Source organism: Arvicola amphibius, chromosome 2 (assembly GCF_903992535.2).
Source record: "Arvicola amphibius chromosome 2, mArvAmp1.2, whole genome shotgun sequence".
Classification (NCBI taxonomy): domain Eukaryota; kingdom Metazoa; phylum Chordata; class Mammalia; order Rodentia; family Cricetidae; genus Arvicola; species Arvicola amphibius.
The window spans coordinates 64,757,951-64,779,277 of record NC_052048.2 but is presented as its reverse complement, the minus strand read 5'-3'; the positions used below and the strand labels follow the sequence as shown (position 1 = coordinate 64,779,277).

At 50.1% G+C, this 21,327-nt stretch overlaps 3 protein-coding genes across 5 annotated transcripts; 1 reads left to right on the top strand and 2 right to left on the bottom strand.

Moving 5' to 3' along the window:
* The first annotated feature begins 1,948 nt into the window (after positions 1-1,948).
* Positions 1,949-5,301, top strand: Mogs (mannosyl-oligosaccharide glucosidase). The gene is made up of 4 exons (XM_038319295.1): positions 1,949-2,346; positions 2,450-2,679; positions 3,049-3,245; positions 3,391-5,301. Exons 1-4 carry the CDS (start codon positions 1,992-1,994, stop codon positions 5,117-5,119), a joined length of 2,511 nt encoding a protein of 836 aa, XP_038175223.1. The 5' UTR covers positions 1,949-1,991; the 3' UTR covers positions 5,120-5,301.
* A 140-nt stretch (positions 5,302-5,441) lies between these two features.
* Positions 5,442-7,988, bottom strand: Wbp1 (WW domain binding protein 1). 2 transcript variants are annotated; one of them, XM_038318870.1, is made up of 5 exons: positions 7,588-7,988; positions 7,140-7,260; positions 6,568-6,670; positions 6,256-6,432; positions 5,442-6,090 (listed from the first exon to the last, which is right to left on the bottom strand). In XM_038318870.1, exons 2-5 carry the CDS (start codon positions 7,191-7,193, stop codon positions 5,645-5,647), a joined length of 780 nt encoding a protein of 259 aa, XP_038174798.1. In that variant the 5' UTR covers positions 7,194-7,260; positions 7,588-7,988; the 3' UTR covers positions 5,442-5,644. The 2 variants fall into 2 exon arrangements, with proteins under 2 accessions (XP_038174798.1, XP_038174797.1); XM_038318869.1 differs by having other exon boundaries at positions 7,159-7,260.
* A 150-nt stretch (positions 7,989-8,138) lies between these two features.
* On the bottom strand, positions 8,139-11,673 carry Ino80b (INO80 complex subunit B). Of its 2 annotated transcripts, none has more exons than XM_038318867.1 (5): positions 11,331-11,673; positions 10,928-11,132; positions 10,647-10,765; positions 10,332-10,501; positions 8,139-8,747 (listed from the first exon to the last, which is right to left on the bottom strand). In XM_038318867.1, exons 1-5 carry the CDS (start codon positions 11,437-11,439, stop codon positions 8,211-8,213), a joined length of 1,140 nt encoding a protein of 379 aa, XP_038174795.1. In that variant the 5' UTR covers positions 11,440-11,673; the 3' UTR covers positions 8,139-8,210. The 2 variants fall into 2 exon arrangements, with proteins under 2 accessions (XP_038174795.1, XP_038174796.1); XM_038318868.1 differs by having other exon boundaries at positions 10,928-11,117; positions 11,331-11,534.
* Between the last annotated feature and the right edge of the window lie 9,654 nt (positions 11,674-21,327).

Below are 21,327 nucleotides of genomic sequence, written 5' to 3'. Positions count from 1 at the left end.
GATGACCTGAGTTTGATTTCCACGACACACATGGGAAAGGCGAGAATCACCTCGAGTACTTGGTCTTCTGACAAGCATGCACACATGGTGGAACATGCACACTCACCTACATACCCTCAAGATAAACGTAATAAATTTAAAAACTGCACCTGTGAGAATGTGTACTTGTTTTCCCTTTGTTATTATTCTCTAAATAATACAGCTGTTGACATACCATTTACACTGTATTAGGTAGTTATTTAGAGAATTCTTGAGATATAAGTCAAGTATAGGTTACATGCAAATACTACAAACTTAGTGGTCTCAGCACTCAAGTGTCGAGGGCTGGGCTTGGCTATGTAAATTCCAGGGAAGCCTTGGCTTCATAGTGAAATCCTAAGTTGCTCATAGGCCAGTCTGAGATGCAGGTACTACCTCTGAACAACCTTAAGACAGACGGAAGTCATGTTTTCCATAAGGTACTCTATTTCTTGGATCATAGGAAAGAAAATGCCTTTCATAGCGTCTAACCCTGAGTTCATCTAGAAAAGCATGGTAGTGAGGGGCTAAGATACAGCTCAATGGTAAAGTACCCGCCTAGCACACAAGTGGTTCTGTGTTCCTCTCTGGCCCTACAGGTGAGTGAGTGTATGAATGAGGGCTGGAGCTGCAGCTCAGCAGAGTGCTTGGCTGGCATGCATGAAGCTCTTTGATCCCACTACTGAATACACTACTAATTGCACATGTGCTTGTAACCCCATCGCTGGGGATGTAGGGGTGGGAGAATCAAGTTCAAGGTCTGGCTACTTGGCAAGTTCCAGGCCAGTCTGGAATACGGAATTTTTCTTAAATTTAAACATGAACAGGCTGAGTTAGTCATTTCATGAGTGAAGTCATTTCATTACTTGCCTGACCCCGGGCTTCCTCGTGAGTCCACTCCAGGAAGACAGGAGTGCAGGGTGTGAGTAATGATAGAGCTTAATTCATTAAACTTCCCAGGTTTAAGCTAGCCACGTGGGTCTAAAGCTAGCCCCTTCCCAGCTCTGTATCTTGGACCCGGTTGCTTGTATTTCCTAGGCCACGTTTTTCTGCTACCAGATTAGACTGGACAGCAATATGTAAAAGTAGTATATTAGATCCTAGCTCCTGACACTCTGGAGGCTGAGGCAGGAGGATATCAAGCTTGAGGACAGCCTGGGCTATATATGCAAAGCAAGACCCTGTTTTAGTCAATCTGGCTTTGCATATCAAGTTGGAGGAAAATTTAGACAAACTCATCTTCCAAGAAGGAAAAAACTAGCCTTAGTATGATCGTTTTTTAATACTTATTTTTTTATGTGTATGGATATTTTGCCTGCATTATGTCTGTGCACCACAGTGCATGCCAGTGCCGGAGGAGGGCGTCACACCCTCTGGACGATTTGTAAAATGCCATGTGGGCGCCGGGAATCATACCAGGTCCTCTGCAAGAGCAGCAAGTGCTCTTAACCGCTAAGTCATGTCTCCAGCCTCACCCCCACACGTACTTTTTTCTTTTTTATAATCATTTGTGTGTGCTTGTGAGTGTACGTGTGGAGGTGCGCTCGTGCCACGGCACAAGTGTGGAAGCCAGATGTGTAGGCGCGCTTGTGGGAGTCAGTTCTCTTACTTCCACGACGTGGGTTCGGGCATCTAACTCAGGTCATCAGGTGCCGGCAAGCGCCTTTATCCGCTGGGCCATCTCTCCAGCCCAAGATCATTATTTAAACAAAGCAGAACGATGGGCTCAGCATGGTATTGCTTCTCTCTTTCTCTCTACCCGGTGAACCCACGCCCACTGGCGCTTTTCACCGGCAGAGTCCGGTACTCAGTACCGAACCCCGCCAACCACAGCGCTTCCGGGTTCCGGTCCCGGACCTGACGTGGCAGGGCGGGATTTCCGCGAGGCTTCCGCCGGTGCTCACCGAGCTGCGGACAGAAGGCTCAGTTGACTGACCGCACGGTGGCGGCCGGGGTACAGGCCAGCTGCAGTGATGGCCCGCAGCGAGAGGCGACGGCGCGCCGCGGCTGCAGAGGGGGCGCGGTCGCTGGAGAGGGCGCGGGGCGCTGGACGGCGGGACGGCCGGGCGAGCGGGGCGAGCGGGGCGCGCGGCTCAGCTGGCGGCGCGGCCCTGGCCGTGGTGGTGCTGGCGCTAGCCTTCGGTCTGTCCGGGCGCTGGGTGATGGCATGGCTCCGTATGCGTCGTGCACTCACACTGCACCCCGCGCCGCCCGCGCTGCCCCCCGACTCTTCCAGTCCAGCCGTGGCCCCGGAACTCTTCTGGGGCACCTACCGTCCACACGTCTATTTCGGCATGAAGACTCGCAGCCCCAAACCACTGCTCACCGGTAACTCTGGGGCAGGCGACGGGAGGAGTGGGGAGGATCCAGTAGTCTTCGCAGACTTAGAGGGGCAGTGTCTGTTGATTTACATGCCCGTTCTACTCTCCAGGACTGATGTGGGCGCAGCAGAGCGCCACCCCGGGAATCCCTCCTAAGCTCAGGCATACGTGTGAACAGGGAGACGGCGTGGGTCCCTATGGCTGGGAATTCCACGATGGCCTTTCCTTCGGCCGGCAGCATATCAGCGATGGGGCTTTAAGACTCACTACTGAGTTCGTCAAGAGGCCTGGGGGTCAGCATGGAGGGGATTGGAGCTGGAGAGTGACCGTAGTGCCTCAGGTCAGGGCATCAGGGTCCTCTTTCCTCATCACAGACTTCCCCCATCCTCCCCTTGCAGCAGCAAATGCCCTATGAAATGGAGGTTAACAGTGGTTGGGACACCAGCCTTGCTCAGCACCTCCAAGCTTTCATTTCCTTGTTTGTAAAGCAGTTATCACCCTGGTACCTAACCCAAGATTAAGTGAAACAATCCATATAGCATCCTAAAACACCTGTCATATTCCCCCTGGGAGCCCTCGGCCCATTCCAGTACACCCACTTACCCTCAAGCATTGACAGGTGTTTGCCACAACTCTTCCTTGTAATCTTTGCTAAGGCTGATTCTCAAAAGAATGCTTTTCTGATGCTTTATTATCGTTGATCACCCAGGCCTCGGGTACTTCTTCCCTCCCTTTGGTGTCCCTGTTCTTCTATGTGGTAACTGATGGTCAGGAAGTTCTACTACCAGAGATTGAAGCCAAAGGACAGTTGAAGTTCATCAGTGGGCACACCAGTGAACTTGGTGACTTCCGCCTTACCCTTCTGCCACCAACCAGTCCAGGAGACACTGTCCCTAAGCATGGCAGGTATATGGGGGAAGGTGCAGGGTGGTACAGGGGTGGTATGGATGTTGACTTAGCCTGGCTTCTATGACCCCACTTTCCCACCAGGGAGACTGCCAAGACCTTCCTTTCCTGAATAACTGTCCCCATTTGTCTTCTTGCCTTCAAGCTACAATGTCCTCTGGTCCTCCAACCCAGGGCTGCCGCTGCTCACAGATATGGTCATGAGCCGCCTGAACAGCTGGTTTAAGCACCGGCCCCCAGGGGCCTCTCCGGAGCGCTACCTTGGTTTGCCTGGATCTCTGAAGTGGGAGGAGAGTGGCCCGAGTGGGCAAGGCCAGTTCTTGATACAGCAGGTGACACTGAAAGTCCCTTTCTCTATGGAATTCATATTTGAGTCTGGCAGTGCCCAGGCAGGAAATCAAGCCCGTGGGCCGTTGGTAGGCAACCAGCTGACCCAGGTCTTGGAGAGCCATGCTGCAGCTTTCCAAGAGCGTTTTGAGAGGACCTTCAAGTTAAAGGAGAAGGGCCTGAGCCCCGAGGAGCAGGCATTGGGGCAGGTTGCTCTCAGTGGCCTCCTTGGTGGGATTGGCTATTTCTATGGACAGGGTTTGGTGTTGCCAGACACTGGTGTGGAAGGGTCTGAGCAGAAAGTAGACCCTGCCCTATTTCCGCCCGTCCCTCTTTTCTCTGGAGTCCCTTCCCGGTCATTCTTCCCACGAGGCTTCCTTTGGGATGAAGGCTTTCACCAGCTACTGGTCCAGCGATGGGATCCCCACCTCACCCGAGAGGCCCTCGGCCACTGGCTGGGGCTGCTCAATGCTGACGGCTGGATTGGGCGGGAGCAGATACTGGGGGATGAGGCCCGATCCCGAGTACCCCCAGAATTCCTAGTGCAACGTGCAGCCCATGCTAACCCTCCAACCCTGCTCTTGCCGGTGTTACGGATGCTGGAAGGCAGTGACCCTGATGACCTGGCCTTCCTTCGAAAGGCTTTCCCCCGATTGCATGCTTGGTTCTCTTGGCTCCATCAAAGTCAGGCAGGGCCAGTGCCACTGTCCTACCGCTGGCGGGGCAGAGACCTGGCTTTGCCTACCCTGCTCAATCCCAAAACGCTGCCCTCAGGCCTGGATGACTACCCCAGGGCATCACACCCTTCTGCAGCAGAGCGACACCTGGACCTGCGATGCTGGGTGGCACTGGGCGCCCGGGTGCTGTCACGGCTTGCAGACCAGCTTGGGGAGGCTGAAGCTGCTGCAGAGCTGGGCCCGCTGGCTGCCTCCCTGGAAGAACCTAGGAGCCTAGACGAGCTGCACTGGGCTCCTGAGCTGGGGTTTTTTGCTGACTTTGGGAACCACACAAAAGCTGTACAGCTCCAGTCCAGGCCTCCGCAGGGGCTGGTTAGGGTGGTGGGCCGGCCTCCACCTAAGCTGCAGTATGTGGATGCCCCCGGCTATGTCTCTCTTTTTCCCTTCCTGCTGCAGCTGCTGGACCCCAGCTCGCCCCGCCTGGGGCCCCTGCTGGACATTCTAGCTGACAGCCGCCATCTCTGGAGCCCCTTTGGGTTGCGCTCCCTCTCGGCCTCCAGCCTTTTTTATAAACAGCCTAATTCTGAACATGATCCCCCATATTGGCGGGGTGCCGTGTGGCTGAACATCAACTACCTAGCTTTGGGGGCACTCCACCACTACGGGCATGTGGAGGGTCCCCACAAGGCTCAGGCTGCCAAGCTCTACCATGAACTCCGTGCCAATGTCATGAGCACCGTATGGCGGCAATACCAGGCCACGGGCTTTCTGTGGGAACAATACAGTGACCAGGACGGACGGGGCATGGGCTGCCGCCCCTTCCATGGATGGACAAGCCTTGTCTTACTGGTCATGGCTGAAGAGTACTGAAGGGACTGGAGCAGAGCCAGGCCACTTGTGTCCCTTGGAATATGCAGAGACAAGGTTAGGTTTCTGATCCCCTCAGATCTTGTGAGCCCATCTCAGGTGTCTCCTTATTGTCACCCCATACAGTTCTGGGGTGACTGTGAACTCAAGAGTCTATTTTTCTAAATAAACTGGAAAAACCCTAACTGAACTCTTGCCTTTGGCAGTAGCCTCAGGGCTGCCTGCTGTCCTCAGGTAAGGTGATAAATGGTCACTGCTTTTCCCTTCAACACCAGTGTGGTTGGGGGCAATAACTGAAGCTCTGCTCTACCCAAAACCACAAGCAGCTGGTTCACGTCTCTTTAATGAGATTAAAGGCTCCTGTGTATGTTTTGGGAGTGAGTAAAGATAGCACAGTCCTCGGTACTGCCCTCTTCGGGGCTCCAGCCCTTTCAGGCATATTCTAGGAGGGAGAGGATGGGAGGGGCCCACATGGAGGACCACAGTTGAAACCCGGGCTGCTCCTGGTGGCCTCCCTCCTGAAACTACTTATGGGATGTCCCCATAACTGGAAGACTGCCCCAGGGGAGAATCTGGGGACAGTGCACAAGGGGAATGGTCCTCCAGATCTGGTTGGGTGGGACTAGCCCTCATCTCCTTGACTGGCTCACCTTCGCTGGAGTCAGGACAAGGACAGAGCTCAATACCTGAGTCACCAGTCAGGCGACGATAGCGGCAGGAAGGGGGTATGTGAACTGGGCTCAACCCTGCCCCAGGCTCACCCTCCTGATGAGGGAGGGCACTCTGGTGGGAGGAGACACCTTCCACATTTGTCCCTTCCAAGTGGGCAGAGCAGCTGGATGCAGAAGAGCAGCAGGTGCATCCAGTGGAAGCAGTCAAGGGGTGGCCCGGGGCCGTAGTGTAAGGAGGTGGTGGTGTGCCAGGGTGGTGAACCACATCCTCATAGGCTGGGGGTTTGAAGGTGCTGAGAAGGCCTGCAGGAGAGAGAACAGCATGGATGACTGAACCCAGGCTAGAAGAGTGAGCTCTCCTAGTGGGGAAAAGTGCTTTGAAAAGTGCCAGTGGAAGTGTGGGGTGGCTGAGGGTCCTGGCTTGGGAGGGGCTGCTGGTTCTGCACCCAAAAGCCTCAAGTCACTCACGAAGGTCAAGCAGGGAAGCAGCAGGAACAGGGCCAGCCCCATGGCATGCCCCATGGTAAGCCAGCAAGTTGATCTCACGCTGCCGCTGCTGCTGTTGCAGCCTGAGTTTAGCTCTCCGGTGGCGGAAGGCGCAACAACAGCTAAAAAGGATAAGGACTGTCCAGAGCAGCCAGAACCCTGTGAGAGGCAAGAAGAGCACATCTCCTATTACCAGCCTCGCCCTTCGTGCAGAGAAGAGTCCTCAGGAGCTGAATTCAGAAATCCAAGGGAGGACGGGCAGGGGACCTGAGAAGGGTCCCTTCGGAGACTCACACCAGAGTTCATAGTAGTAGGTGCAGCATCCAGTCTCCCCGCAGCAGTGGCCATTCTCACAGAGGTAGGGTTGGGTATTCACTCCTGGGCATAGCTCTTGAAGCTGGAGGCAAGTCGGCACTTAGAACTAAGGGAGATTTACCCAAGGCCCTGTCCACCCCACCTCCTGCATGAGCATACACGATCCCATCCATGAGCCAACGTAGCTTGGGGAGATGGCAGAGGGATGCGAAGAGGAGTGTTTAAATATATGTAGGGCTGTCAGTATGAAAGATTTGGAATAGCCAGAAACTAGTGTAGAAGATAAACTGTGGATACACAAGGCAGGTGATTTCAGTACTTTACACCCAAGATTTCTCTCACCTAAGCCTGGCCCCAAGGGGTTTTTGGCAAGGTATAGTTTGGAAGAAGCAAAACACAATCTGACAATGGGTAGAGATCTTAGGCCAATTCCAAAGCTAAAATGCTTTCAACATCCCCCACCCCGACGGTCTGCCTCCCACAACCCCAAGATGGATTTTTCCACCCCTGGGACTCAAGCTCCCTAGGGTAGAGGAGGGGCAATGTGAGACCCAGAGCAGTGCTCCCAACCAGATGGGATTGCTGTGGATGATAAAGGATGGCATCCAGGGCGCGAGTCTGGCTTCCAGCTCGTCTCCAAATTGCTCCCTCAAGAGAAGACGCTGCCGAACTCTGTTGTGACAATAGGCACATAGAAAAACATGACAAATAACTGCTGCACGATAGAGCGAGCCTCCCTGGGGTCCTCACTACGCCTCTGGTAACTGGAAAGCCACTGCAGGCTTGCACTGCAGCCATGGGATGGGGTCTAAAGGCTGCAGGTAAAGTCAACTGCGTCTACGTTACAAAGTTTAGACAAAGAGTAGAATGGTCACGTTCAGGAACTTCATAGTACCTTTGGCTCCGAGAGCTCCTCCCCCTCCCAGGACAGGAAGTGACAGGAAAGGGGAAAGAGAAATAAATGGCTGTCGTGATAGGCTTTTAGAGCTGCTGGAATACCTGCTGTTGCGGCGACCGGAGTGCCCCCCAGGCCTCTTCGCTGCTGTTCCTGCTGCTGGCCCGAGCCATGCCTCCACCTACAGACCCCTGAAGACCACAGCCTCCTCTACCTCCTGCTGCCCCGCCCCTACCACCTCTGCTGCCACCACCATGGTCCCTGCCCGGCACATTTCCGAAGCTGCCACCATCACTCCGCGGCCGGAGCTCCCATCCGGGGAGAGCTCTTCCAGAGGACAAGGATTGCTCAGTCCAACCAATCAGTATCGTTCACCGACACACTGACCAATAGGAAAGGATCACAGGTTTCTCCCGCTGTCCAATCCGCAGCGGCGCCTCTGCCGCTCTCCCAGACAACAAGAACTCGCACAGACAAAGCCGAGGGGAAGGTTCGATCGAGACCCTGATTGACAGCAACAACAGCCAATACGGACAACAGGACAAGCTTTGACTTATCAGCCAATGAACGGCCGTGCAGGAGCACAAACTTGCCGCCGATTGGCTGGATGAATCGCACAGGTTCCGAGTCGGCCGGTTTCCCACTCCAGCAATTCTTTACAAGCCGAGGCACTGCACCAAATTTAATAGGGTGGGGGAGACAGAAGGAATGTGGCACGGGGGAGGCCTTAAGTGGCCAGGAGGGGGGACCCCGGGCCTTCAGGTCCACCCAGCCTTAGCTGTAGGTTGATGCGATAGCACTGCAGGCTGCAAAGAGCCTGGCCGGTGCGGGAGCAGGCGTAACGACGTGGGTGGGGGCAGCCGGGGACGGAGCAGCGCGGAGCGGGGCCCGACGGGGCGGACCGCTGAACCACCGCCGCGGGTGCGGGGACACCGGGAGGAAAGGACAGAGTGGAGCCCTGTGCCCCACTGCTGTAGCGCACCATGGGTGTAGGGGCCGGGGCAGCTGCCCGCCCTCCGCGCCTCTCGCCCCGTGCTGCACCACGCCCTCCGCGCCCGCTGGGAGCGGCAGTCTTGGTGAGCCGCTCAATAGTCTGATTTTTGTGCTCCTCGGCCCGCCTTGCTGCCTGCAGCCGCCGCTTCCGTGCCCGCTCCTCACGTTTCAGCAGCATCTCTTCGGTGAGGGCAGGGGCAGGGCAGCCCCCGGCCACCGGTATCGGCAGGATGGGGGACGGCTGACTCCGCGCCTTCTGGAGCAGGGCTCGCTGGGAAAAGAGTGAGGATGTCTGAGAACCTAATGGTCAGGTCCCCAAGTCGTGGGATGAGAAAGAGGACCTGGAAGGCAGGGTCTTGAGAGTCATACCCCCCTCCCCCCATTTTGTTTTTCGAAACGATTTCACTATGTAGCTCTGGCTGTCCTTGAACTCGTTATCGAGCCAACCTCGAGCTCAAGAGATCCTCCTACCGCTGCCTTCCAAAGGCTGGGATTAAAGGCTTGTGCAACCAGGTTTGTTTTGAGGAGACTCTTAATAACACTTGCTCCTCCCAGGGCTCCGGACCTTCGCTCAGCTTCAAAGGGGGAAAACATCCCCAACCTGACCCAAGTGTCAGACCTGTACCATCCTTGTACAGAGTTTTGCTGGATTAGGCTCAAACCAAAAACTCAGAATTACTCTGGATTCCTTTTCTTCTCCAGTCATCTCCAAACAAGTAGCTACTTCCAAAATAGATCCAGGATTTGGTGGGGTTTTCTTCATTCTATTACTACTTCTTGCTTAAGCTATCTCTCTCTCTCCTGTTCTCTACATTCCATGCCACTCTCCCGATTGATTGATTGAGACAGAATATCTAGATGTATTCTGCTTGGCTCAGAATTTGTAGCCATCCTGTCTTTCACATTCTGGGATTACAGGCATGCCCCCATCACAGCCTGCACAGCAGTTTCTCCGGAAATCCCTTACCCCCACTAAGATTCGCTCCACAAATATCACCAAAATAATTACTAAAAATTTAAGTCAGCTTTGTCACTTGTCCACATATGACCGACTGGTGGCTGAGCCACATTTTGCTCCTGTGCCTATGTCAGCTGGCCTCTTTTGCTTGAGACACTGCTGGTACTGGAAATGTCATCTCATTAAAGAGGCATTCTGGGCTGGAGAGACCACTCAGCAGTGAAGAGCACTGGCTGCTCTTGCAGAGTTCCCAGCACCTACAGGGCAGCTCACAACTGGCTGTAAATCTACTTCCAGGAGTTCTGCTGACCTCTGGCCTCCATGGGCAGCAGCCAAACACTCATATACATAAAATAAATAAAAATTGTCTTTAAAATAAAAGTAGCCGGGTGGTGGTGGCGCACGCCTTTAATCCCAGCACTTAGGAGGCAGAGGCAGGCAGATCCCTGTGAGTTCAAAGCCAGCCTGGTCTACAAGAGCTAGTTCCAGGACAGGCTCCCAAGCTACAGAGAAACCCTGTCTCGAAAAAGGAAAAAAATAAATAAAGCAAACAATGAGCCTTTCCCTACAACAACCCTAATGCTTCTGCCTTGCCACTTTCTATTTCATCAATCCTATTTTCTGTAGTTTGTAAAAATTATCATTGAGCTGGGTGTGGTGGCACACACCTTTAATTCCAGCACTTGGGAGGCAAAGACAAGCAGATCTCTGTGTGTCAGGACAGTCGGGTTAAATAGTAAGATCCCAGTTCAAAAACGGAAATAGTAATTTACCATCCCTCAGCATGCAGGAGAGGAGCAGCCTCTACTTTTCTGTTCCACTGATATTCTCACTGCGCAGCAAACAGCTGCTTCTCCCCGTGTGTTTGCCGAGTGGGTAAAGACTACACTAACTTACCTGTCTCGCAGTAAGCAGCCGTTCATCAATCTCCTTCTTGAGGTCTCCATTGTCATCCAGCTCTCCCTTCTCCAGGGCATCTAGCCACCTCTGTTCCTCCTCTTCCTCCTGACCCTCCAGATCCCCTGGCAGGTCCCGAAGTGGGGAGGGGGACAGATTACTGTCTTCATCTGGATAGGAAAGTTGGGAAAGAAAAGCAGAACATTAATTCAGCAAAATTGATCCTGGGTTATTGAAAATTCTCAGAACCAACCCCTTTCCTTTTGCCGGGTATAAATGAGCAACCCAGCGACCCCACCTCCAGGGTCTTCTCACCCAGCCAGGCTCGGTACTGCTCCAGAGGCACTCCTTCCATAGGTTCCTCTTCATTATCCACTACCATCAGGGGAGAAGGTGATCGCGGCCCCTCAGGGATCACAGTGAAGGTAGGAACACTGCAGAGAAGGAACACTACTCCAAAGTGAGCAAGTGGCTCTGTCCCACTCTGGAGCCACCTGCGGTAACCTGGACCCTGAAGTCGATGTTCATTCTCTATTTTCCAGAAAGCCCAGCCCACCTGATGTTGAATTTCCCCCGAATTAAATATCTGACCTTACCTCTTGGTGCCCAGGACCTGTCCACCCAGCTTGATTTTAAGTTTAAGCTGGGGCTTGGCAGGAGCCTGTGTCTGCCCGGCCTCCTCTTCCTGATGATGCTTCTTCTTGTGTTTCTTTTTGTGCTTCTTGTGTTTTTTCTTGTGTACTCCGTGGCTGTGAGGACCTGTCAGGCTCAACTCCAGCGCTTCCCCTGCAGAAGGAGAGGCTGTCAGAGGTGTCCATCAAACAGTGGCAGGGGAAGATCTTAAAAACCTAACAAGTCTACCGAGTCCCAATCTTTCCACGTTATTAGGCGTTATCATAACAACCTCGCTCCTTTCCACCTGTGGCGAGTTGACCTGGCTCCGCCGAGTGGGAGGACTCGTTTCCAAAAATCACCTAAGTTTGAGCCGCCTGCGCCTACCTGGTTCGGGGGCCTCCATAGCCCCAGAGGTGCTCCCGCGCCGCCACAGCTTGCTCATGGGGTCCTGCAAAGGAAGAGGACTGGAAACAGTCGGGACACAAGCCGACATGCCTTTTCCGCCCCGCGGAAGAACGGAATTCAGCAAAATAACCGGCTACTTCCGGTGCCTGGCAACCATCTTTGTGCGTGGCACGGTTTACAGCTAAAAAAATACTCCGGTAAGAAACAAGGCCCATTCCAAATAAAAGTTCCGGCATTGCTAAGTACCTGCCTGGCATACCGGCAAGCCTTAACGCCGTCAAAACCAAAGGTCTAAGCCTCTTTGAAGCTGGAAAAGCCACAAAGAAAGCTTTCCCTTAACTTGCACTCTCCATATTAGATTCCAGAGCTGTTCACTCTCCCTCTCCTCTCTGTCTCCCTCTCCTCTCTCCTGCATTCTCATTGGTAGGCAATGGACCATTACAGTGTATCTATACAGTCGGAAACGCTAAGTTTCTCGACTAAGGAAAGTTGTAAAATAATAAAATAGACACAGAATTTAGATTCCGGAGAATAGTTACATAGTAAAGAATGCATCCCTCTAAAGAAGGCAACTTTCTAATGAAACAGCTAACCGATTTTGCTACATCTCTAAGCGAATCTGATACCGTTTGTCTGTGCAGGTACCTACATACGCAGACACAGACATACACCTGCATATAAATTTTAAAAATAAGCTGGGTGGTGGTGGTGGCACATGCCTTTAATTCCAGCTCTTGGGAGGCAAAGGCAGGTGGATCTCTGTGAGTTCCAGGTCTACAGAGTGAGTCCCAGAACAGCTAGAGCTGTTACACAGAGAAATCCTGTCTCGAAAAAAAATAATTTTTTAAAATGTGGCTAGGGCTGAAGAGATGACTCATCAGCTAAGATCACTTGCTCTGTTTCAGAGGATCCTGGTTTGGTTCCTAGTATCCATACAGCTGCTCACAGTTATCAGTAACTCCAGTTTCAGACTGTCTGCTTCTTCTGGCCTCCTCAGGTCCTCTGCAAGGTCCTCTCCTCATGTCTTGCTAACAGCTGAGCCATCTCTCCAAGCCCTTGATTCTATTTATTTGTTTACTTGCTTATTGTTTGCTTGTTTGTCTTTGAGACAGGGTTTCTCTGTGTAGCCCTGACTGTCTTGGAACTCACTTCGTAGACCAGGCTGGCCTCAAACTCACAGATTCTCCTGCCTCTGCCTCCAGAGTACTGGGACTGTGTGTGCCACCAAACCCAGTTCCTTGGTTTTATTTATTTATTTATTTATTATGTATACAATATTTTGTCTGTGTATGTGCCTGAGGCCTCATTATAGATGGTTGTGAGCCACCATGTGGTTGCTGGGAATTGAACTCAGGACCTTTGGAAGAGCAGGCAATGCTCTTAACCTCTGAGCCATCTCTCCAGCCCTCCCCCCCCCCCTTGGTTTTATTGTTAAAAGTATCATAAGGTAGTATCTACTTAGAAAAAAACGGAGGAATATACAATGTATCGCTAATGTTGATTATCTCTAAAGGTTACAGTTAAGGATCTTTTACTGTCTAGATTTGAACTTGCTCTGTAGACCAGGTTGGCCATGAACTCAGAGATTCACCTGTCTCTCTACCTCCTGAGTGCTGGGGTTAAAGGTATGTGCCACCAATACCCGGCATTGCAATAAGCTGTTTTACGGTCCATGCATATATTTGAAACTAGGAAGAAGACAACACCTATGTATATGTACTTCATATCTGAACAGAGTATGTGAGCAAGGTACTAGCAGTGAACAGGAGGAGGAGAATTTATTCAAGAGAGTGATGAAGAGCCAATTCATAGTTCTATGTGGGAATTCAGCAAGAGAGCAATGTGATAGAGTTATTAGATAAAAATGGACTTTGGAGTCAGAGACACCGACTATCAAATGCAAGTTCTACCATTTATTTTCTGGACATCTCGGGCTCCAGGTTGTTTAAGTTCTTTGAACCCTCTGGTTACAAGTTTGTAAGATAAGATAAAGTAAAACCTACTTGACTGGGAGCTTTTTCCTTCTTCAGTAGTAGGGATTAAATTTAGAGTCTTGTGCATGGTAAGAAAGTGTTCTACTGCTGAGTGCTTCATAGGGCTCTTCCAAGCTATAAAACAAATCAAGAACACAAATATTTTATGTAGAATTGACCACAATAAAAGATGTTCCTGGAAGGTAATAAATGTAGGGCGGGATAAGTAACTCAGTTGGATGAGTACTTGCCTGACATGCACGGAGCCTTGGACATACCCAGCACAGGATAAAATTGTGCTGATCCACAAATGCAAGCCCAGCGCATGGAGTCGGAGGCTGGAAGAGCAGGAATTCACCAAGGTCATTCTCAGCAAGTTTGAGGCCAGCCTGGGATACAGAAGACCCTATCATTAAAAAATAAAGAATATTAGTAACAACAATAAATGGACTTGTAACCCAAGTGTTTGGAGAAAAGGTGGTCTTTCTTTTTTCTTCTTTTTTCCTCTTCTTTTTCTTTCTTTCATTTCTCTCTCTCTCTTTCTCTCTTTCCCCCTTCCTTCCTTCCTTCCTTCCTTTCTTTCTTTCTTTCTTTCTTTCTTTCTTTCTTTCTTTCTTTCTTTCTTTCTTTCTTTCTTTCTTTCTTTCTTTGAAATAGGGTCTCACTATGTAACCTTTGCTGTACTCACTCCATAGACCAGGCTAGACTTGCTTCCTTGGTGCTGGGATTAAGGGTCTGCATCGCCACACCTGGTTTTAGTTATATGTGTTTTTAGACAGGATCCTGTATGTTCCAGACTGGTGTTGAACTTGCAGTATAGCTGAAGATGACCTCAGACTCCAGATTCCCTTGCGTCTGCCGGTGGGTGCTGCAATCACAGATGCACACCATCACACTTGGTTTCCTGCAGTTCCGTGAGGAAGCCTGGTACTCCTTGTGCGCTAAACAAACACTCTAGCAACATTCCCAGCCCAGCTTTCAGTTTGTTTTTAGTTTACTGGGTGCACAACGGTAGTGGGCTGGGTAGCAGCAAGAACAACGTCTGTGTCACGTGGTTGTGACATGTGCTTTTAATCCCAGTGCTTGGAAGGCGGAGACAAGTGAATCTCCAAGTTCTAGGACAGCCAGGACTACACAGAGAAAAACCGAGAAAAAAAAAAAAAAAAGAGTAACCCCTGCATTTTAGAAGACTAACTCAGGGAGGCCTTTCTCGGACATACCGGGATGTATAACACACGGCTGTTCCATAGGAAGGTGCTGTTATTTCTATTCTATAAATAAGGAAACTGAGGCTCATAGAGACCAAATGCTTTGGTCAGAGCCACAGTGGGAGTAGCAGAGCAGGCACCAAACAGAGGCTTCCTGACGCTTGTCTGGGCTGTTTTCTCTACATCCAGTGTCCAGGAGGGAGGAAGTAAATAAAAATTGGCTTTAGTTTTTTGTTTGTAACTTTGCTTTGTTTAGTGTGGTAAAAATTTATAGGCTAAGATGAATTTTAGCTTCTGGAGAAGTTCTTTTTTGTTTTTTTTTTTTTGGGGGGGGGTTGTTTGTTTTGTTTTTCAAGACAGGGTTTCCTTGTGTAACAGTCCTAGCTGTCCTGGAACTAGCTCTTTTAGACCAGGCTGGCCTCGAACTCACAGGGATTCACTTGCCTCTGCCTCCCGAGTGCTGGGATTAAAGACGTGCGCCACCACCCGCCTCTGAAGGAGTTCTTTTTATTTATTTATTTATTTATTTATTTATTTTATTTTATTTTTTTTGGTTTTTCTGAGACAGGGTTTCTCTGCAGCTTTAGAGCCTGTCCTGGAGCTAGCTCTTGTAGACCAGGCTGGTCTCGAACTCACAGAGATCCGCCTGCCTCTGCCTCCCGAGTGCTGGGATTAAAGGCGTGCGCCACCACCACCCTGCTTCTGAAGGAGTTCTTAAGCCTCGTTTTAAAATCTCATGAAATATTTTAAAATTTATAGTGTCATTTGAATAGGAATGACCACCAAAGGCTGATATTTTTGAATGCTTAGTTACCAGGGAGTGGAACTTTTAAAAGGATTGGAAGGACTAGGAAGTATGGCCATGTTGGAGGAAGTGCGTCACTGTGGGTGGGTTTTGAAGCTTCAAGAATCCATGCCAGGGTGGGAGGTTCCTGTTGTCTACAGATCAGAATGTAGAACTCTGAGCTACTTCTCCAGCACCATGCCTGCCTGCTTACCAACGTGCTCCCCACCACGGTGATGAACTAGATAATGGATTAAACCTCTGAAGCCGTAAGCAAGCCCCCAATTAAATACTTTATAAGAACTGCCTTGGTCATGGTGTGTCGTCTTAGCAACAGAACAGGGACTAAGACACATGGACAGCAGTGCGTCTCTTCCCCACTTAATCAAGATCCTGCAGCTGTTGGCACTGACCCAGAGTCTAGCCAGGAGCTGAGGAACAATAGCCACTCCTGGCCCTTGGGAGGCTTGACACGAAGATCATTAGTTCATTTAGAGGCCAGTCTCAGATGTATTGAGTCACTGTCTCAAAAAAACAAAAACAAAAACAAAAACAAAAACAAAAGCAAAAAAAAAAAAAAAGGCTGTGGGTCTGGAAGATTGGCTCAGCAGTTCAGAGCACTGCCTTGCTCTGCCAGAGGCTCAGGGCTTGAATCCCAGCACCCACACGGGGACTCACAGCACCTGGAGCTCCAGTTCCAGAGGACCTCCCCGAACTCTGCATACATGTGGTACACAGGCATATATGAAGGCAAAACACCTAAACCCACAAACCAAAATTAAAGGTTAAAAATAATAAAACAAACAACAACAAAAACAAAAATAAATAGGCCAGGCACATGCCTGTAATCCCAGCACTCAGAAGACAGAGGTGAGAGGATTGGGCTCTCAAGTTCAAGGCCAGCATGGTCTACATAGCAAGATCCTGTCTCAAAAATCAAACAAACAAAAGGCAGCATTTCCTCATATTTATTGCCACTATAATTATTCTTTTGCTGACCAATTTGAGAGAAAATTACAGAGCCTACCACCATGTAGTCCATTTGAAATTCACCAAATGTGCAGCAAGTCCTGCCTTTTCCTCCTGTCCAGTCCAGGAGCTAAGTCCAGATAACACAGTGCAGTTATTTATCACGGGTGTTCAGTCACTTCCCATAGGCATTTCCTTATTAGGAAAGACTCTTGTAACCAGAAGGGCCAAGATAGGTCTTGGAATGGGAGAGCAATTAGGAGACAGAGCTTCATACCAGGCTGCATGATAGGGCCTTAAGGGGAAAAGCCTTCTCTTCAGAAACTTAGGGGGCCTGGAAAAATGGCTCAGTAGTTAAAAGTGCTGCTCTCTTCCAGAGTACTTGGGTTTGATTTACAGCACCCACATGATGGCTCATAATACCTGGGTTTCTAGTTCCAAGAGAACTAATGTCCTATTCTGGCTTCCATGAATAACAGGTTCAGATGTGGGGGATAGACATACATGCAAGCAAAAGACCCACACACATAAAATAAGTTTTTAAAAGTTTAGGGAGGAGCTGCATTAAGAGAGGTGGCCAGAAACAGGGGAGAGTGGGAGAGACGGTTATTATGTAGAGCATGATGGGGTCCTGAAGGGAAAGCCAGGCCTCTCACTTCCTCCCTCTACAGTGTTTCCCAGGGCTAGAAACTCTTAGAGGGAGCATCTTCCCTCCCCCCCCCCCACACCTGCATCTCCCACACACCAGCATCTCCCCCACATACCAGCATCCCCCCACACACCAGCATTCCCCCATACCCACATCTCCCCCCACATAATCACATCCCCCCACACCCACATCCCCCCTCACCAGCATCCCCCCACATACCAGCATCCCCCCACACCAACATCCCCCCCACACCAGCATCCCCCATCACACGCCAGCATCTCCCACCACACCCCAGCATCTCCCAACACACCAGCATCCCCCCACCAGCATTCCCCCCACAGCCGCATCCCACACACACCCCAACACTCCCACACACGCCATGCACGCAAACACACACAATTCTAGTTTTGCGTACATGAGTGAGGAGGTCAGAGGCCCGCATCTGTCAAGCTGAAGTTTCAGGCAGTTGTGAACCACCAGATATGAGTACTGGGGACTGAATTTGGGTCTTCTGAAAGAGCAATACTCACTCCCAAGAGCCGAGCCTGTACTCCAGCCCCTCTGCTGTGCTCCGAGCACAGTTCATCAGAAGCACTGTCTTCCCGTCCTCCCCGTGACATTGACTTTGCTCAGCCCTGTCCAGATGGTGTCACCGGCTTCTCCCACTCTCTGTCGCCTGTTGTGAGCTTATCAATCTCAACATCACAATTTTTGTCTTTGGAAACATGAACATTTTTCTGGGGAACTGCTCTGAAGAGATGAATTACTATACCATTCATCTCCCTCAGAGCCATTCCCTCAGGCTTTACCCAGCAGTACCTGTGCAATCAGCCCTACTAATTTTCAGATGATCTAGTTTAAAAAAATATTTTATTAATTATTGGGGAAATTTACACAATGTACTTTAATCATACCCACCCCTTAACTTCTCCATGATCCCCCACCCCCACATCCCCGTCAACTGCATGTTCTCTGTCTAACACATCAACTCCAGTTTGCACTGCCTACGCACTCCTGGGTGTGGGGACATCCTCCAGAGAGTGGTCAACCTACTAGCGCTACACCCCTAAAGGAAACTGACTCTCCCTGAGAAGTCATCAACTGCCAAGGCCCCAGGCTTGGGGTTGGGGTTCACGATCCCCCCCACCCCACACTAGAATGCTGACTGGCTGATCTTGTGCAGGCCACCCCAGCTGCTGTGAGCTCATGAGTGTGGTCAGTGGTCCAAAACACAGTTTCACTCCCGGCCTCGCTGACCTTTGACCCTTACACCCCACCACACAATGGTCCCCGAGTCTTGACGAGGGCTGGATATATATGAAGATGATATATGTTTTATTACTGCCTTTATGTCATGTGTTAGTTAGCATACCACTGTAAAGAAGGGTTTCCTCTTTTCTGTTTGTTTTGAGGGGTGGCTGTTTGGTTGGTTGGCTTTTGTTTTGTTTTTTTTTTAAATATTTTATTTATTTATTTTGCATACAATATTCTGTCTGTATGCCTGCAGGCCAGCAGAGGGCAGCAGACCTCATTTACAGATGGTTGTGAGCCACCATGTGGTTGCCGGGAATTGAACTCAGGACCTTTGGAAGAGCAGGCAATGCTCTTAACCACTGAGCCATGTCTCCAGCCCTTTTGTTTTGTTTTTGAGACAGGATCTCCGATAGCCAAGGCTGCTAACCTTGAGCTCACTAGGTAGCCCAGGATGGAGGATGACTTTGAACTCCTCATTCCCTAGCGTCCCTTCCCAAGTGCTGGAATTACAGGTGTGTGCCAGAATGTCTGGCTTCTATTTATTTCCAGATATATTTATATCAGTTTAGATTCTCAGTTCAAGAAAGGAGTTTTAAATTTTTATTACAAGGGACTGGAGAGCTGACTTGGTGGTTAATAGCACAGGCTGCTCTTCCAGAGGGTCCTGATTCAATTTCCAGTGCTCACATGGCAGCTCACAACTGCCTGTAAATACAGTTCCAGGGGATCCAACACCCTCACACAGACACCCAAGCAGGCAAAACATCAATCACATAAAATTAAAAATGAATCATTTTATATAAATAACTTTTTATTGCAAGCTAGGTGCGATGGTACAGGTCTTTAATCCAAGCACTCTGGAGGCAGAGGCATAAAGATCTCCATGACTTTGAGGCTAGCCTAGTCTAGTTCTGGGACAAACAGAGACTCTGTCTCAAAACAACAACAACAACAAAATCACATTTATTATTTATTTATTTGGAGGTGGGGAGGTGTGCCATGGTGCATTGATGAATAGTGTTTATGTCAACTTGACATAAGCAAGCCATAGGGAACAAGCCAGCAAGCAGAACCCCTCCTTGGCCCCTGCATCGGCTCCTGCCTCCTGTTTGAGTTCCTGTCCTGACTTCCTTCAGTGCTGTGGAAACATTAGCCAAATTAACCCTTTCCTCCCCAACTTGCTTTTGGGTCATGGTGTTTCATCACAGCAGTAGAAAACCTGAGGAAGACAGAGCTGTGTGCAGGCCACAAGCAGAGATCAGTTCTCTCTTTCCACTCCTGGTACTCAAACTCAGGTCATCGGTCTTCGTGAGAAGAGCCTTTACCCACGGAGGCATATCTCATCGGCTCCTGCACACGATTTTACTGCCGGACACTACCAGATGTACTACGCTGAGACTAGACTCTCCCAGGGTAACGACTGAGAACCGTGACAAGCCAGGCAGAAGGAACACATGACTGAGGTTGTGCCAAGGCATCACATGGGAGCCATGTCCAGGAACTGCCTGATGAGGCTTTGTTGCCAACAGCACCCAGTCTTCAGGGGCTGCAGTTGCAGTGAATTTACCATGAACTCTGACTGGGGCTTGTCTGCACTCCAAGATTCAAAGTCCAGTTGGGAGCAGTCCAGTTTCTCTTGGTCTAGGTCTAGGGCATGGGGTGGGCAGAGGAGACAAATGTTCCTCAGCTGCCTTAAAGGAGCTACAGCTCCTGCTACCAGGATGTTCCTGAGGGTGACAGTGTCAACTAGGAAGGTGATCTGTGTCCTGTGTGACTCACCCCTTCTCCAAATGATGGGAAACCCTGGGAAAGAGAGGCCTCTGAAAGCAGTGGTAGGCTGGTAAATGTTTGACAAAAGCTACACTGGGAAGTCGGCCACCTCGTCTGTTATGTAAATACTCTCATTGAAGCCCTTCAAACAGGAAAGTCACTAAACACACACCCGGAGCAGATATGCAAACTCAAGCTTAAGGTAACATTTCTGTGCTACAGATGCCAGCGAAGTAAACACAGAAGGAGATAATAGTAAAACAACCAGGAAGTAATGAGCATCTGGCATTTACCACCTTTGCTTTAGTTTTTAAAATAAACTTTAAAACCTTTGCTTGTTTGTTTGTTTGTTTGTTTTTCAAGACAGAGTTTCTCTGTAGCTTTGAAACCTTGTCCTGGAACTCGCTCTTATAGACCAGGCTGATCTCCAACTCACTGAGATCCGCCTGCCTCTGCTTCCGGAGTGCTGGGATTAAAGGCGTGCGCCACCACCCCTTGACTTCCATATTCATTTTTAATCTTTAGGTTATGTGTATGTCGTGCGTGGGTAGGTGCACATGAGGGCAGGGGCCCAGAGGTCAGAAGCGCAAGAGCTGGAGTTGCAGGTGCTTGTGAAGCTGACTTGGGTGCTGGGAATTGAACTCGGGTCCTCTGGAAGAGCAGCCAGTGCTCTTAACTGACGCACCGTTTCTCCAGCTCTCCTTATGTTTTTCTTTTAGCTTAACATGGTGGTGCACACCTTTAATCCCAGCACTCAGGAGGCAGAGGCAGGTGGATCTCCGAATTCAAGGCCTGCCTGGTCTACAGTGTGTTCAGGGCAGTCAGGGATACACAAAGAAACCTTGTCTTGGAAAAAACATATTAGTTTTTTCTTTTACACTTGTGCATATGTGTTTGTGTGTGCATGTGCATCAGAGGACAACTTTCAGGAGCTGATTCTCTGCTTCCATCATGTGGTCCCCCGGTGATAGAGTTCAGGTCTTTGAGAGCTTGGCACCAGTGCCTTTACATGCCGAGACATCTTATTGGCTGTAAATGTTTTGCCAGATAAAATTTCAATTTAAAAATCAATCCATGACTATCTTGTCTCTTATTTCTTCTCTCTTGTTGAGTCCCGCAGGCTGACATCACCAGCCCAGGCACAGTTCTTCCATGGGCTTTGCACAAAAGGCCACCTTACTGCTTGTGCCATCCTTTCTGTAAGCCTAGAAGCTCCTGTACTCTATCCCACAGGGGCAGAACCTGATTCTGTCCCACCCTGGACTCAGAGTGGTGTCACCCATCCCAGGTCACATTTCATCTGGGAAAAACTGGTTCTGTGCTGAAAAGCAAACACTGAAATTGAACATTTTGTTTTGTTTGTTTAAGT